Here is a 16098-nt window from a genome sequence, read left to right as displayed (position 1 = left end):
GAATAGTTTGGAATAATGACCTATGTGATAATTTTAACTTTCCCATGGATAAAAATTGCTAAAATGTCCAGAGGACCCCAAACACCTGTCTTAGAAACTCTCCCTTGTGCTCATAAGGAAATCTGTTCATTTGTCGAAGCCGTAGGGTTTGGGAGAGGGAAGTGTAAAAGAGGTAATCGTCTGTCCTCCTCCCTGTGCGTGTGATGCTGTCACTTTAACAAGAGGCATTTATCAATACCTGAGATTACATAACATAAATTTTTGGAAGCACCTAAATGAATAGGGCAAAGTATCTATCTTTAATTGATTTGTAGGCCATATCTATGTAAAATATGTTGTATAGTCTTTTTTTTTCCAAATTGAACATATTAGGGCCATATTTGGGGCTAGACATTATTCAGAGTACTTCCCTATGATGTAGCATATCTGTTTCCTGGTGTGTTGAGCTGCCTAGATGAGAAAAGTGCAAGGAGGTTCATGATAAAGGTTTAAAATGCATTTACAGAGGTCAATTTCCATTCTTCTCAGTAGAAAAGAAGAACACAGTAAATCCATATCAATGACTTCATTTATGATATAGAAATGCAGCAAAGCAGCCTATTAACTCATAAATGATTCTCATTTAAGAAGTGCCACAAATACCATGAAGGACAGAGAAATGATGACACAAAATAGTAGAACAGGAAAAGTACAATCAGGTCTGGAAAGAAGCATCAAGCATCCGTGAAGTTAGCTTTGTACTCCATCATGGAGAAATTCTAAATTATCAAGCACACATAATTAATCCCAACAATATCTTCATGGCAGAGAGACCCATATTGGGTAACAGAGATACCAAATGATGATTTCATCTACTTATGTTTATGAAAATAAATAAATGCAGAAGAAAAGAGACACCTGCATATCATGGAATTCAAGTCATTAAATAAAATTATCGTGTTAAATAAAATATTAAGTTCACTTAAAAATGATGGGATAAGGGGGTCTTCTGAATGATAGGTGAGGTATTTTAAAAGGATTCAGCATTTCTGCTTTTAAGGAAGATGGGTTGGCCTCTGTATAGCTACTGTAGACAGCCTGTAGATAAGGCATTAATTTCCTATCTATGCATAGGTACAGAATCTCTACAACTGGCTTTTTTGACCTAAGAGAAAACCTGGATTGGACTCAGTTTGGAAAATACAGAACATGGTATTTCAATTGTTCTGCTGTCATGCTCCTGGCTTCTTCTCTATCCCTCATGCCTCAGAGTGCTGAGCAGATGGCTCTACAGTTGTGAACAGGGTCTGGGACAATCTCCCTGTGGGGCAGACATAAATCTTGCCAAAGGGATACAGAGAGAAGTTTGTTGCTCAATTTTTCCTGATTCTTGCTGAAATTGAAGGGGAAAACTATATTCCCCATGAAGCATTTTAAAAAAATATTTTTTAATGTTTGTTTATTTTTGAGAGAGAGAAAGAGAGAGACAAAGACAGAGTGTGAGCTGGGGAAGGGTCAGAGAGAGGGAGACACAGAATCCGAAGGCGGGCTCCAGGCTCTGAGCTGTCAGCACAGAGCCCGACTTGGGGCTCGAACTCACAAGCCACGAGATCATGACCTGGGGTGAAGTCAGACGCCCAACCAACTGAGCCACCCAGGTGCCCCTCCCCATGAAGCATTTACCCCTTCTCAATGGAGAATCCATTGATTCTCCAGGTTCTTTGCCTCTTTCTTGAAAGTTTCAGAAAGAGATCCTGTTAGGCTTTTAAAATAAGTATTTATTAAAATAAACATTTTTTCCCCTTCATCTTTCATAGAATAGGAACCACGGAACTGGTTTATTCATCTCCCATAAAATATTGAACTCATTCTGATGTGTCGGAAATGCTGGTAGCAAGCTGTTTTGCCAGCAGACAACCTGCTGCCCTCAGCAGCTGGAACCAGACATAGGCAAGAAGATGCTAGCTTTGATTTCCCTGACACAATACCTTTCTTCTTACCTTTGGACCTGTTCACACACTTTTCACTCCTGGGAGAGGGCATTCCAAACTTATAAGAATCCAAAGCAAATTCTGAAATCTAGTCTAATTTCAATAGCAGTGGGGCATGATTTGAATCTACCATCACACTCTTGTGGAAATTTAGGAAATACTTATGAAAGAATTCATACAATTCAAAACTCAGGAAATGTGCCACATTATCACTTGTCAAATTCTCAGTTACTAAAACAGATGGGGTTTTGCGTGAATGACCTTCTCTTAGACAAGAAGAAGAAAATTCAGTGGGAAGTCAATACCTATCTAAATTTATTTGCCTGCGTTTTTCATACTGATTGTTTATGGCTAAACTGAGTCTAATATAATTACATCCATCCACTGAATGGTAAGTAGATCTTAGGATAAATAGTGACAATACATAGGACTCTAAGAAATGGCATGGCAATAATTCATCCTGTATATAATTATTGTTCTTCATTGGTCTTATTGAAGGCAATGTGGAGAATGAATGCAAATGCAGGTATGGCTAAGTTTCTAATGTTGTTATTCTGCTCTACCAGGTGCGTTGTAGAAGACAAGAACTCAAAGGTGGCCTGGTTGAACCGTTCTGGCATCATTTTTGCTGGGCATGACAAATGGTCTCTGGACCCTCGGGTTGAGCTGGAGAAACGCCATTCTCTGGAATACAGCCTCCGAATCCAGAAGGTGGATGTCTATGATGAGGGCTCCTATACTTGCTCGGTTCAGACACAGCATGAGCCCAAGACCTCCCAAGTTTACTTGATCGTGCAAGGTAAGAAAAGGTGGGATAGGAAGGTGGTAAGGGAGAGGTGAGAGAAAAAAATTAACATGATGTATAAAATATTTGCGAAACCCTTTCTGAGAAAACCTTTCACATGCATTTTTGTGTTTAAGTATCTATTTTTTCTCTAAAAGGATAGACTTAAAATGAAAGGACTAAGGAGAAAGAGGAATCTTGCCACTGTGAGCCAGTACTCTTGGTAAGAATATTTTCTTCTAGCCCTGAGTATAAAAGCACATAGCAAAGGCTATAGCTGTTGAAATAATTTGGAACAAAGTAACAAGAACACAGACAATGCTTAGAACCATATGAAGTCCACTTCATCAACTTTTAGGTACTGGATGACTCTCGCTGAAGGCTTGGTTTTTATCTTCAGCATAAAGAATATTACTAATTATCTGTTCTTGTGATAGTAAGTATAATTTGGAAATAAAAATTTCCAGGGGCCTGATATCCTCTCAGCTGGCCAGCTTTCTTTGTAATTTATAACTCCATTTAATGGTAAGTTATTTGTGAGCAAATCTAATGACAAGGATTTGCAAAGTTATTGGGGACAATCTGCTTCTAGATTGGGGTTCCTAAGGGCACATCTGAGTCGTGGTTTTATAGGACAAAAACCCTAAGTGGCATACGCATGCCCCCAAACTATAGCTCTCATGGGTCCCTTTCTCATAATTGCAGAATGAGAACAAAGCTGATCAGCTGCACAGTTTTATTGCAAGCGAAGTCAAACCACTAGCAGTTCCAATCCATCTATCAGAAAAGATCTAAGCACTAACAAATATTAGGGCTGTGTTCATGTATTCTTGATTTACAATTTTATGTAAATTTAATGCAAATTAGGCATGGCCCTAGGGCTCCTGTCAGGATTCCAGTGTAGTCAGTGGTGTGGGAAAGTTTGACTGTAGCTTCTATTAATGTGTTATGGAATTGATTATTGCAGCGTTTAAATTATTGCTCTCCCAACTCCTCTGATTAATAGATTGAAACTGGAGTAAAATACATCAGAGACTGCCTGGTCCAGAGGTGGTTTAGTCATGTGACCTCTATCTTGGTCCATTTGCGATGGCTGACAGCTTCATTTTATTGCTTGTAAAAGGCATGTCTACGGACTTGCAAAGTTCCTATCACAGTCAAAGCATAGAATGTTTTCCTCGTGGTTTAGTACAGAGTGCTCGAGCTCCATAACATGGTACATCAGGGCTTGGATCTCAGGCAGCCCATTTAAACGTGTAAACATAACCAGAGATGTGTAAATACGTAAATGGGTTAATTTACCAGCTCCCTCAAAACCACAAGCACACATATTTTCTCTCTCTGTGTCTCTCTGTCTCTGTCTTTCTGACTCTTTCTCTCATGCACACACACACACACACCTGCCTCAAAATAAAAGAAGTTCTACCATATGCAATGGCAGAGGAAGCCTAGATACCTAGTTTTATGGCCAGCTCCATATTACATTATGAGATTCCTACACAATTTTAATACCTTTATAGCCTTTAATGTCATTGGAAAGCCCTAGATACCACAACTGGAAAATGTGTATGTGTATTATACTAAGTAAAATTGGGCAATTTGAGTATTATATTCCTTGGATTCTAGGTGAGGAAACAGAATTTCCTTAAATTTAAGTTACTTGCTCCAGGTCACATAGAGAATTCAGGGAGTAAGTTGGAGCCAAGCAGGCCAGGAATCAAATCTGAAGCACTTTCTACTGGAAGGGAATTTTTTTTGATAGCTTTAAGAACTAAGAGATTTATGTTTAAATCAGCTGTTAGCACCAAATGCCCCAAGTCCTTCCCCCCCATTTTTTTCTTACTTATCTGCATACATTTTAGTTATGAACTAAATGTGCTAATCCTGAGAGGGTTAGAGCTGCAGCATAAGTGAAATTAACTTAAATTATCTTAATATTAAGTGATGGAAAAGAATCTACTAAGTGCCATGTACTTTTATTCTGTTGTGAAGGAGAAATTTTTGTCTACCCTTTACCATTCTTCTGATGGTCTAAGAATTAAATTGACATGAAATAGATTAACAGAGAAAATAAAATTTAATTTCATATGTATTGGAAATCCACATAAACATGAGAGTACAAAGACAGCCAGGTAAAATGAGCATATATATATATATATATATATATATATCCCAGAACTAAAGAGAATGGGCTGCTGGACTGGGAAGAAAATGGAAGGAAAACAATTCACAGGAAAATGAAAAAGAGTCAATGTTTGGTAGCAAATATTACTGGGCCATTCAGAAACAATGGGACATAGAGAGGTCGTTGATCAACAGTGCTTACAAGGTTCCTCCTTATCGACCACTCCTAGTTCATATTATACTGTAGTTATTTATGGTGATAGCTCTCTTGCTGGAGCAGATACTCCACCTAAATTTTTTTAAGCAATTAGGGGGAAGGTCAACATTTCTTCCCAAGTCTTTAGGTCTGGCTTATTTTCAACTCCAATAATCTGCATGCCAAAGGTACACATTTTGGTGCAATTCTTTCTGAAAGCTGTAGTTCTTTGTCCCATTTGATTCTAATAAAATTATTATTAATTAGATGTTAATAACTTTATTATAAAATATGCAAAAGCTTAAACTTCAGAGACAATAAGGAGTCTGCCCAAGGCTGCCTGTTCTCTTAGGACAGGGTTTCAAACCCGTATCTATGTGATTTAAGATAGTATTGTATTTTTTTAAAACACATTGCTGTGGAAAAAATAAGGAGCAACAAAGCCTATACTTATAAGAAATATGAAGAATGGATCTTCTCCTTCTTGAGACTGAATCATGAAGAGGGATTTTTCTGACAAACTATATGGACGTTGCCGTTTTATATCTTGCACCAGATGGCTGATCCACTTACCCTTAGGGCATTAAATGTGGTGATTACTATCAGTGATTCCATCTCCCATGCTGCTTGTTCGTACTGCTTCCTCTGCTTCCTACTCTGTGCCTCAACCCTATGTGTTCATCACATCAAAGAATCTGTTTCTAGGTATAGCTGCCACTCTTCTTCCCTCCAACCCCATTGCACCTTCCTTCAAAATGTAAGAGTCTTGAATTTTTCAAATTCTGCCTTGCTCACTCTCCATAGTTTCTGTGAATCCAATTTAACTACCCATTAAATAAATACTGCATTCTTTTTCCTTGCTTAATGGTGAGGCCACCTTTAGCTCTAAGTTGCTATGAGATATCAGTAAAGAATAGCAATCAAGAATGTGGGCCTTGAAGTCATACTTCCTGCTTCGTATCTCAGTTTTCTTTCTTTCTACTTAAATAATTTTGGTGATAAACTACTTTGTTTCTCTAAGGCTCAGTTTTGTCATGTGTAAAATAGAGATAAAATTCAAACTTTAAGTCTGCCTAAGCCTAGTGTAAGGATTAAATTAGATGATCTATGTAAGCGCCTAGCCCTGTGTCTGGATATCGTGCGTTTTCTTTCACCCATTAAGATGATAATAATGGTGATGGTGATGATGGTGATGATGGTGTTATGATAACCATGTTGCTGCTGCTGCTCCAGTATTTGTCAGAAGGCTCACTTTTGCCCTGGGGGTACTACCCAGAATCTAACAGCTGCTTCCTTGTATTGCCTGTTACCCTTGTGATAGGCTCTTTCAGCTTTTATTTTAGATCCCTCCCATCCATTTTCTTCAGTTGTCCTTTTCCTTAGCATTCAGTCTTTGGCTTTACTTATTTAGGATTCTAAAAGGCTTCTTAAACCAACATCACTTTTAAATTCTTAGTTACATTTATTAAGAATATTTAAGGAGAAAATTCAGCATGCTTCAGCAACACTTGGAGGGTTTGCTAAATTTTAGATTGGTGAAACTCCCCAGAATTTCTGATTAAGTAGTTCTGGGGACAGGGGCTAATACGCATTTCTAATGTATTCTCAGGTAATAATGATGATGTTGGTATAAGGACCACACTTTGAGAACCACTAATTTAGAAGAATTGTATACCTTAAGAACATCTGGGGAAATATTCATTCGTAATTGCATTTAATTTCACATAGTGTTGTACCCCCAAATACTCCTAAAGTGTTACACGCCCCCCCCCAAATACTCCTAAGATACTGCAATGATATCCCTGGGCATAAGATAGACGATAGGTAGATTGACAAAAACCTCACATTTCATGGTAATATCTTAGGCCCTCCAAAACTGCTTACCTAGCTTAGTTTTGTCGAAAGAAATTCTCCTCTCTTCCAAAACTGTCCATTTTCAGGTATCGAGGCTGAAAAGAAAATGTTGAGACATAAAAACCACTCTAGATTTCAAAAATCTCAACTTTATAAATTTTTAAGTATTTATACTTTATGTTTCTCAGGTTTTGTTTTCTCAATTCCTTTTCTATGCATCAGCACCATATTAGTGACTGTTTAACATCTCCCACATTTTTCTCTAAGTTTTTATCAGTTCATAAGGGTCATTACACATAAAATATCCAGTGTTGAAATAAATATGCTGCATGGTTCACTAAACTCAATATTCAGCTAAATGACATCTCTACACACCTTCCTCATGAGATATACAGGTGAAAGTTTTGCATCAGCAAATATACAAATCAGTAATGATCTCTGGGTTGACTTGTGATTAGTGATATTAAATGTTGCATCTGTGGAAGCAATGATCATTCAAATATGAACATACATTTGAGATACTTAATGAATGGTGGGACTCATATCTAAAGGCAGATACTTTGGTTTCCACACCACTTTCTTTACAGATTCTGAGACAAAAGATTAAGAAAACATCACTATTAATGTTAATAAAATAAACAAAGCACTTTGACACATTTCCTATTAATAATGTATTTTTCTTCTAGAAAGGTTATCCACCTATGGTGTGTTTTTTCTGATCATGCCACAGATGAAGGCACTTGCATTTACAACGTTTCTCTTTGTGTGATCCTCACTTAACCTACAATAAAGTCAACATTTTGGTTTATTATACTAGTCAAAATATAGATTCCTGTGAACCATTCCCAGAACAATTGAACCAGAATCCCTGGGAATGCAGCCAAAATTTGCAAATACACTGCGTCCTGCAGATGATTCAGATATTTGTGAAAAATCAAGATCTACTATGCTAGGGATCTAAGCAATTAATGAGAGGAATTTGCTACTGCCTGCCTGCTCATTTTCCTATATAACACAGCATCAAATTGTGTCTAAAGTTCTGTGGAGCAGGTACTAGAGCCTTATAATAGAAAAATAAAATAAAATAAAATAAAATAAAATAACCTATGTACTTCTAGAAAACAGATGTCCTTGAGTGCTGGGAATAGTGGCCCCCAGAGTTCGAATTTGTTTAACTATAACATTAAGAATCTCCATGTATATGTAAATACAAAGGACACCCTAACATGACAGGATTTTTAAAATGTGAGACTTATTTTTAAATATCCCATTCACCATCCCTTACTACATTAATCATATTTTCAAATTTTTATTACATTATTCTTGAGCCAGCTATCCATACAAGAATGGTAATTTCCATGTTGTATCTTTTGCTTTCTTTTCATGCTATTCTAATTTGATTACTGGTGTTTTAGAAATGGCCTCATCTGCATATAATAACATTGAGGATATGTTTTTTTAATTGGTTTTTGAAATGTATTTCTAAGTTAATATTTAAATTTCACTGTAATATTAAATACAACGTCAGACATTTTTCTCACCACTGTGACTCAAGTCATATACATTGATTCTGAGAATCTAATACTTGTAAGGAAATTTATTGCATAATTACCTTAATTAAACCAATATAATTATGGGAAAAATATGAAGGTGGGACTTCCTTTTAAGACCATGTTTGGCCTTTTTTTTTTCCTTTTTCGAATCCACACACTTAAAAAGCCCAATTTCTTGTACCTCATTAATTTTAGAATATCTATATTGACTTCCAACTGTAATGTCCTTAGATTCCCTTTTAATTTAATAATTAAAAATTCAAATATTAGAAACACAAACTTATTTTTTTTCATGAATATTAGTCTAGAACTTATTGTTTCTAAGATTTAAATTCTTAGAAGCATTTTAAATCCTATTAAACATTCTAATTCCGATCTAAATGTATTACCCAGAACTCCAAGCAAGTGTCCTTTTTATATCTCATAATCTATCTTTTTTTCCCTTCTTTCATTACAGTGTTTCCCTTTTATCCCAAGTTTTTTTTCCCCATAGTTTTATTTACCCACAGTCGACTGTGGTTTGGAAACAGATGATCCTCCTTCTGACACATAGTCAGAAGGTCAATAGTAGCCTAACACTACATCACAATGCATGTGTAATTCACCTCACTTCATGTCATCACATAGGTATTTTATCATCTCATATTATCACAAAAAGGATGAGTATAAGAGAATAAGATATTATGAGGGAGAGAGAGAGAGACCACATTCTCATAACTTTTATTATAGTATATTGTTATAGTTGTTCTATTTTATTATTAGCTATTGTTTTTAATCTCTTCCTGTGCCTAATTTATAAATTAAACTTTATCATAAGTGTGTATGTATATATGTATGTATGTATAGGAAAAAACATAATGCATGTAAGGTTTGGTACTATCCATGATTTCAGGCATCCACTAGGGGTCTTGGAATGTATCTCCTGCAAATTAAGAAGGGGACTACTGTACTTACTTTATTCTCCTTTCCCTTCCATCTTTCTTCTTTCCTTTCTTTAATTAGCATTATGTTGCATTGATTATTTTTTCAGTAACTTAACATTGCCTACAAAAATTCATGTAACATATTTGCTACTGCATTCCAATTGAACTTAGCCTGGAGCTCTTCACATTTTTAAAGCAATCTAATAAAATAAAGAATTTTAAATCTTCTTCAGTTGGATTTGATCTAGGGTTAATTCTGTTGGTTATTGAGAATCTTGATGATTAACTGGAATTCTCATTTGGAGTTTCTAGGCTGAATTGTGCTATTTTTCCTACTCCTCAGCTTAATTTTTTAGACAATATAGCCTCTTGATTGGCTATTAAAAGGCCAGGTTCTGATTCTTAGGACATCAGTATCTACATTAGCCATCAGAAAGGTAATGTAATATAGGAAGAAGTGAAAGTTTGGGGCTAAAATATTTGTGAATAGTACTTTATTGGGGAGTAGAAATTTTCATTTACCTTTCAAAGTTCTTCTAGTTAATCTAAGAATCATATTGAATGAAACAAATTAGCAAGAGAAAAACAAATGTTTAACAACATGTATACCTTCTGTATACTTGCAAGAGACCCAATAATACTGAGTAACTCCCTAAAATGCCCAAAGCCATCACATTGAATGCCATCCTCAGCTTTTGACAAAAGGTGTTGTCAGTGGGGAGCCAGTTGTGGAAGGTTACCAGGAAAAGCACAGTAAACCAGAGTTAAGATTGTTGTTCAGTCATGCCTTCTCTAGTAATAAGAGTTTCTAGAGATTTAGAATCTCCCCCCTCTTCCTGGTACATCAAAGGAGACACCCATAAAAATGGAGATTTTCCTTACAAAGGTAAATGTCTCTTACAAAAAGATAACTTCTACTCAGTTTTCAGAGCTTCTATTTTGCGGTTTTAAGTTGATATTCCACCTGTGGGAAGGATTCAAATTTCATTTAAATCAACCCCATCCACTCAAAATTAATTACTATCCCCAAGTTCTCTATATGTATCTGCAGTCCACCTTTTAGACATGAAATTAAATCAACTATTTACATCCACATGCTTTCTGTTCTAACCTGCATTTGTCCTTCCTGAAGATGACAAAAAAATAAGGGAATAGAGACAAAGTTATTTTAGAACCCAGAGTTGGCTCCGTGTAAAAACCCAAACTCCATGAAAAGAAGAAAGCCACCTGAAGACAGATGCCAATAAATGATCAGCTATATTCAAATCTTGAATCATTATACAATTATACTAATTTATGGTCAGAATTTAATGTTGATTAGGATGATTTTGGGAGTGGAGATTCATTCCATTTTGGAACTGCATATGCTAGTTTAGATACATCCAATCTATACTACAAGTTATTTTCCTTACATTTACATAATATCACATGGGACAATTTACAGATGTACTAGTTTTTACACAGATATTTTACCTATTAAGATAAGGATAGCTACCTTTACAAATATTCTAAATAGTACTGTAAGCTACCCTAAACTTATGTTTTCTATACATTACCAAAAATAAAACAAAACAAAAAAAAACCTGTGTACTTTTAAAAATAATAAAGGCAACTTTTTGAATTAATATATTTAACAGTCAAGAAAAATGGCATATATATTTACATATATTTTAAGACAGAGGTACTTTCATTGTTTTAAGCTTGCTCTATTAGGTAACATTTATTTTTTGCACATGAGATGATTTGGATTGTCTTTTTTTTTTAAGAGCTGTGTTCATTTATTTAATGTTTATTCATTTTTGAGAAAGAGAGAGAGACAGAGCATGAGTGGGAAGGGGCAGAGAGAGACAGAGGGAGACAGAGAATCTGAAGCAGCCTCCAGGCTCCAAGCTGTACACACAGAGTGAGTTGTAGGGCTTGAACTTACAAACCATGAGATCATGACCTGACCCAAAATCGGATGCTTAACAGACTGAGCCACACAGGTGCCCTGATTTCGTTGTCTTTTTTTTTTTTTTTTTTTTTGAGAGAGCGAGAGAGAGAGAGAGAGAGAATGAGCAGGGGAGGGGCAGAGAGAAAGAGGGAAAGAGAGAATCTCAAGGAGGCTCCATGCTGTCAGCACAGAGCCCAAAGCAGGGCTCAAACTCATGAGCCATGAGATCATGACCTGAGCTGAAATCAAGAGTCAGACACTTAACTAACCGAGCCACCCAGGCACCTCATGGATTGTCTTTAAAATTTGTCAAGTCCTAGGTCTGCTTCAGTGACAAAGTAAAAAACAAAACAAAACAAACAAACAAAAAAAAAACAATAACAAAATACAATAAGGTCCTTTTCCTTATTTTGAATCAAAAAGCTAATAGGCAAGCTGGAGTGTGGTGGGAAAGCAGCCATACTCAACCTGTGCCAGGGCCCACCCAAGTAGGGTACAAACACCAGAGGTCCCAGGGCTCACGAATGATGGACATATGCATGGGGAGGCAATCATGGAGGACCCTAGTTACATGCAAGAGTATTGAAAAAGTTAGTAAATATCTTGAGGATGATGATAACCAGTTTTTCAGGGTAGAGAAGAGAAGTATCAATATGCAAAAGGAAAAGCCTAAATGAACAGAGTAGTGTTGGATCAAAATTGGAGTTACTAGTGTTTATTCATGAGTTTTAATGGAATAAATAGGTAGGATAGGTAGATAGATAGAAATATATATGTATATGTGTGTGTATATTTTCTATCCTAGCCAATTGAGAGGACCTTGGAGCACTTATACTCCAGTATCAGTGAGCATACCTAGCATCCAGTTGTTGGTTTTAGAATATCACCCTAACATAGGCAGTAATTTCTTTGACATCAGCCATATCAACATTTTTCAAGATATATCTTTTAAGTCAGGGGAATGAAAGCAAAAATAAACTATTGGGACTACATCAAAACTATTGGGACTACATGGCCACAGACCCATGAAAAGATGCTCAACATCATTCTTCATCAGGGAAATGCAAATCAAAAACACAATATGATATGACTTTATATTTGTCAGAATGTCTATTATCAAAAAGACAAGAAATAACAAGTGTTTGTGAGGATGTAGAGAAAAAGGACCTCCCATGTGCTGTTAGTGGGAGTGTAAATTGGTACAGCCACTGTGGAAAACAGTAAAGAGGTTCTTTCAAAAACTAAAAATAGAAAGACCAAGCAGGAGTTAAGATGGAGGAGTAGTAAAGGGACCCTATGCTTTCTTGTCCCTCAAACACAGCCAGATAAATATCAAAATATTCTGAGCATCCAAAAAATCGACCTGAGGACTGAGAGATCAAATTCCACATCTAGATAGAGAAAAACAGCCACATCATGTAGGTAGGAGCTGCTGAGAGTAGACCTGGGGGAGAAAAGAATTGCAGGTGCTGTGAAGGGGAGGGAACCCTGATCACAGAGAGAGAGAGAGAGAGAGAGAGAGGGAGGGAGAGATGGAGGAAGGGAGAGAGACAGACAGACAGACAGACAGAGAGAACGCAGTGCACAGAGGACTACACATGAAAAACTTTTCCCCACAACCATTGACTGGGAGAAGGAGAGAAGCTATCATAAGTTTTTATAAGCAGTGGAGCTCGAAGTCTAAAGTTTTAGAAATTCATGCCATTGGTGGGGTCATACCTGGCAGGCTTAGTGGTGCTCCTGTGGGAAAAGAGGAAAGAAGAGAGATCACAACCAACACTACAGAAATACAAACAACTTTAAGAGAATATTAAGAAAAATTATGTACCAACGAATGGGACAATCTGAAAGAAGTGGATAAATTCCGAGAAACATACAAACTACAAAAACTGAAACATGAAGAAATGGAAAATTTGAACAGACTCATAATCAACAAAGAAATTGAATCAATAATCAAAAATCTCCCAGCAAACAAGAGTTCAGAGCCAGATGGCTTTCCAGGTGAATTCTACCAGACATTTAAAGTAGAGTAATACCTGTTCTTCTTAAATTATTCCAAATAAATAGAAATAGAAGGAAAACTTCCAAGGCCAGTATTACTTTGGTTCCAAAACTAGACAGAGACCCCTCCATAAAGGTCTATAAAGGGTAGGCCAGTATCCCGAAGAACATCAATGCAAATATTGTCAACAAGATACTACCATGTTGAATCCAAAACATTATGCCTACTACTATTTTCAACAAGATACTACCATGTTGAATCCAAAACATATTCAACATTATGTTGAATCCAAATTCTACATTAAAAGAATTACTTACCACAATTAAATGGGATTTATTTCTTGGCCTAGGGGTGGATCAGTATTTACAAATCAATCAATGTTATACAACACATTAATAAATGAAATGATAAGAATCATATGATCCTCAATAGATGCAGAAAATGCATTTGACAAAATACAGCATCCATTCTTGATAAAAACCCTCAACAAAGTAGGTATATATGGAACATACCTCAACCTCATAATGGCCATATACAAAAGACCCACAACTAATATCATTCTCAATGGGAAAAACTGAGAGCTTCCCACCTAGGATCAGGAACAAGACAGGGATGTCCACTCACACCATTGTTATATACCATAGTACTGGAAGTCCTAGCCTCAGAATCAGACAACAACAAGAAATAAAACATGTCCAAATCTGTAGTGAAGATGTCAAACTCACTATTTGCAGATGACATGATACTCTATCTAGAAAACCCAAAAGATTCCACCAAAAAATTACTAGAACTGATACACAAATTCTGCAAAGTCACAGGATATAAAATCAATGTGCAGAAATCTGTTGTATTTCTATACACCAGTAATGAAGCAGCAGAAAAAGGAATGAAGGAATTGATCCCATTTACAATTGCATCAAAAACTAACATACCAAAGGATAAACCTAACCAAAGAGGTAAAAGATCTGTACTCTGAAAACTATAGGAAACTTATGAAAGAAATTGAAGAGGTTGCAAAGAAATGGAATAACATTTTCTGCTCACGGATTGGAAGAATAAACATTATTAAAATGTCTCTACTACCCAAAGCAATCCACACTTTTAATGCAATCACTATCAAAATACCACCAGCATTTTTACAGAGCTAGAATAGCTCACAAAATAGCTTGAATAGCCAAAGCAATGCTGAAAAAGAAAAACAAAGCCAGAGGCATCACATTTCTGGACTTCAGGCTATATTCCAAAGCTATAATCATCAAGACAGTATGGTACTAGTACAAAAACAGACAAGTAGATCAATGCAACAGAATAGAAAACCCAGAAATGGACCCACAACTATATGGTCAACTAATTTTCAACGAAGTAGGAAAAAATATCCAAAGGAAAAAAGACAGTCTCTTCAACAAATGGTGTTAGGAAACTGGACAAGAATATGCGGAAGAATGAAACTGGACCACTTTCTTTCACCATATACAAAAATAAATTCAAAATGGTTGAAAGACCTAAATCCTTCAAAATCCTAGAGGAGCACATAATCAGCAACTTCTTTGGCCTCAGCTGAAACAGCTTCTTTCTAGGCATGTGTCTGGAAGCTAGGGAAACAAAAGCAAAAATGAACTATTGGGACTTCAAGACAAAAACTTCTGCACAATGGAAGAAACAATCAACAAAACTAAAAGGGAGCCTATGGAATAGGAGAATATATTTGTGAATAACATTTCTGATAAAGGGTTAATAACCAAGATATATAAAGAACTTATCAAACTCAACACCCCCCGAAAAACAAATAGTGTAGTTAAGAAATATACAGAAGCCGTAAACATTTTTTTTTTCCTAAAGAAGACGTCCAGATGACTAACAGATACCTGAAAACATGCTCAACATCACTCATCATCAGGGAAATATAAACTAAAACCATGATGAGATACCACCTTACACCTTCCAGAATGGCTGAAATTAACAAAAGAAACAACAGATGTTGGCTAGGAGAAAGGAGAACCCTCATACACTGTTGGTGGGAATGCACAGTGGTACAGTCTCTCTGGAAAACAGTATGGAGATTTCTCAACAGGTGAAAAATAGAACTACCCTATGACCCTGCAATTGCACTAGTAGGTATTTACCCAAAGGACACAAAAATACAGATTTGAAGGTGTGCGTGCACCCCAATGTTTATAGCAGCATTATCAAGAATAATAGGGTGCTTATGTGGCTCAGTTGGTTAAGCATCTGACTCTTAATCTGGGCTCAGGTCATGATCACATAGTTTGTGAGTTTGAGCCCCACATCAGGCTCTGTGCTGACAGCACAAAGCATGCTTGGGATTCTCTCTCTCTCCCTCTCTCTCTCTCTCTCTTTTTCTCTCTCCCAATAAATAAATAAATAAATATATATATAAAATAAAAAAGCCATTCATGAAGCTTCAATAATATAAAAACATTGAAGAATAAATTAAATAAACAACACAGAGAACCTAATGCAGAAATCAATATTACTACCAAAGAGAATAAATGTGGGGTTTTTTGTGTGTCTGTTTCTTATTTGTTTCTTAATGGAAGAGAAATACTTAATTCTTGAATGGACACAAATAATGTAAGATGGCAGTGTTCCCTAAGTTAAATATAGAATATTTTTATGTATCTAAAATTTACGTGGAGAAATTTTGGATTGAAATTATACTAAACTTATCAAGATAATTATGAATAGGTGGGCACAAAGGGCAATATGTTTTAAGTTGTTTTATTAGGGCAGGAAAATTT

At 36.1% G+C, this 16098-nt stretch overlaps 1 protein-coding gene across 6 annotated transcripts in view; it reads left to right on the top strand.

Annotated features, from left to right (window-relative positions):
• The window catches only part of LOC123575924 (limbic system associated membrane protein), an 823468-nt gene that overhangs the window by 511149 nt on the left and 296221 nt on the right, over positions 1-16098 (top strand). For all 6 annotated transcript variants that reach the window (XM_045436945.1, XM_045436948.1, XM_045436944.1 and 3 more), the window contains one exon: positions 2537-2769. In XM_045436945.1, the coding sequence (XP_045292901.1) occupies positions 2537-2769 (233 nt within the window). The remainder of the gene's footprint in view (positions 1-2536; positions 2770-16098) is intronic.

This window comes from Leopardus geoffroyi, chromosome C2 (assembly GCF_018350155.1).
Source record: "Leopardus geoffroyi isolate Oge1 chromosome C2, O.geoffroyi_Oge1_pat1.0, whole genome shotgun sequence".
In the NCBI taxonomy this organism is placed as follows: domain Eukaryota; kingdom Metazoa; phylum Chordata; class Mammalia; order Carnivora; family Felidae; genus Leopardus; species Leopardus geoffroyi.
This window is presented reverse-complemented; position numbering and strand designations above follow the sequence as displayed.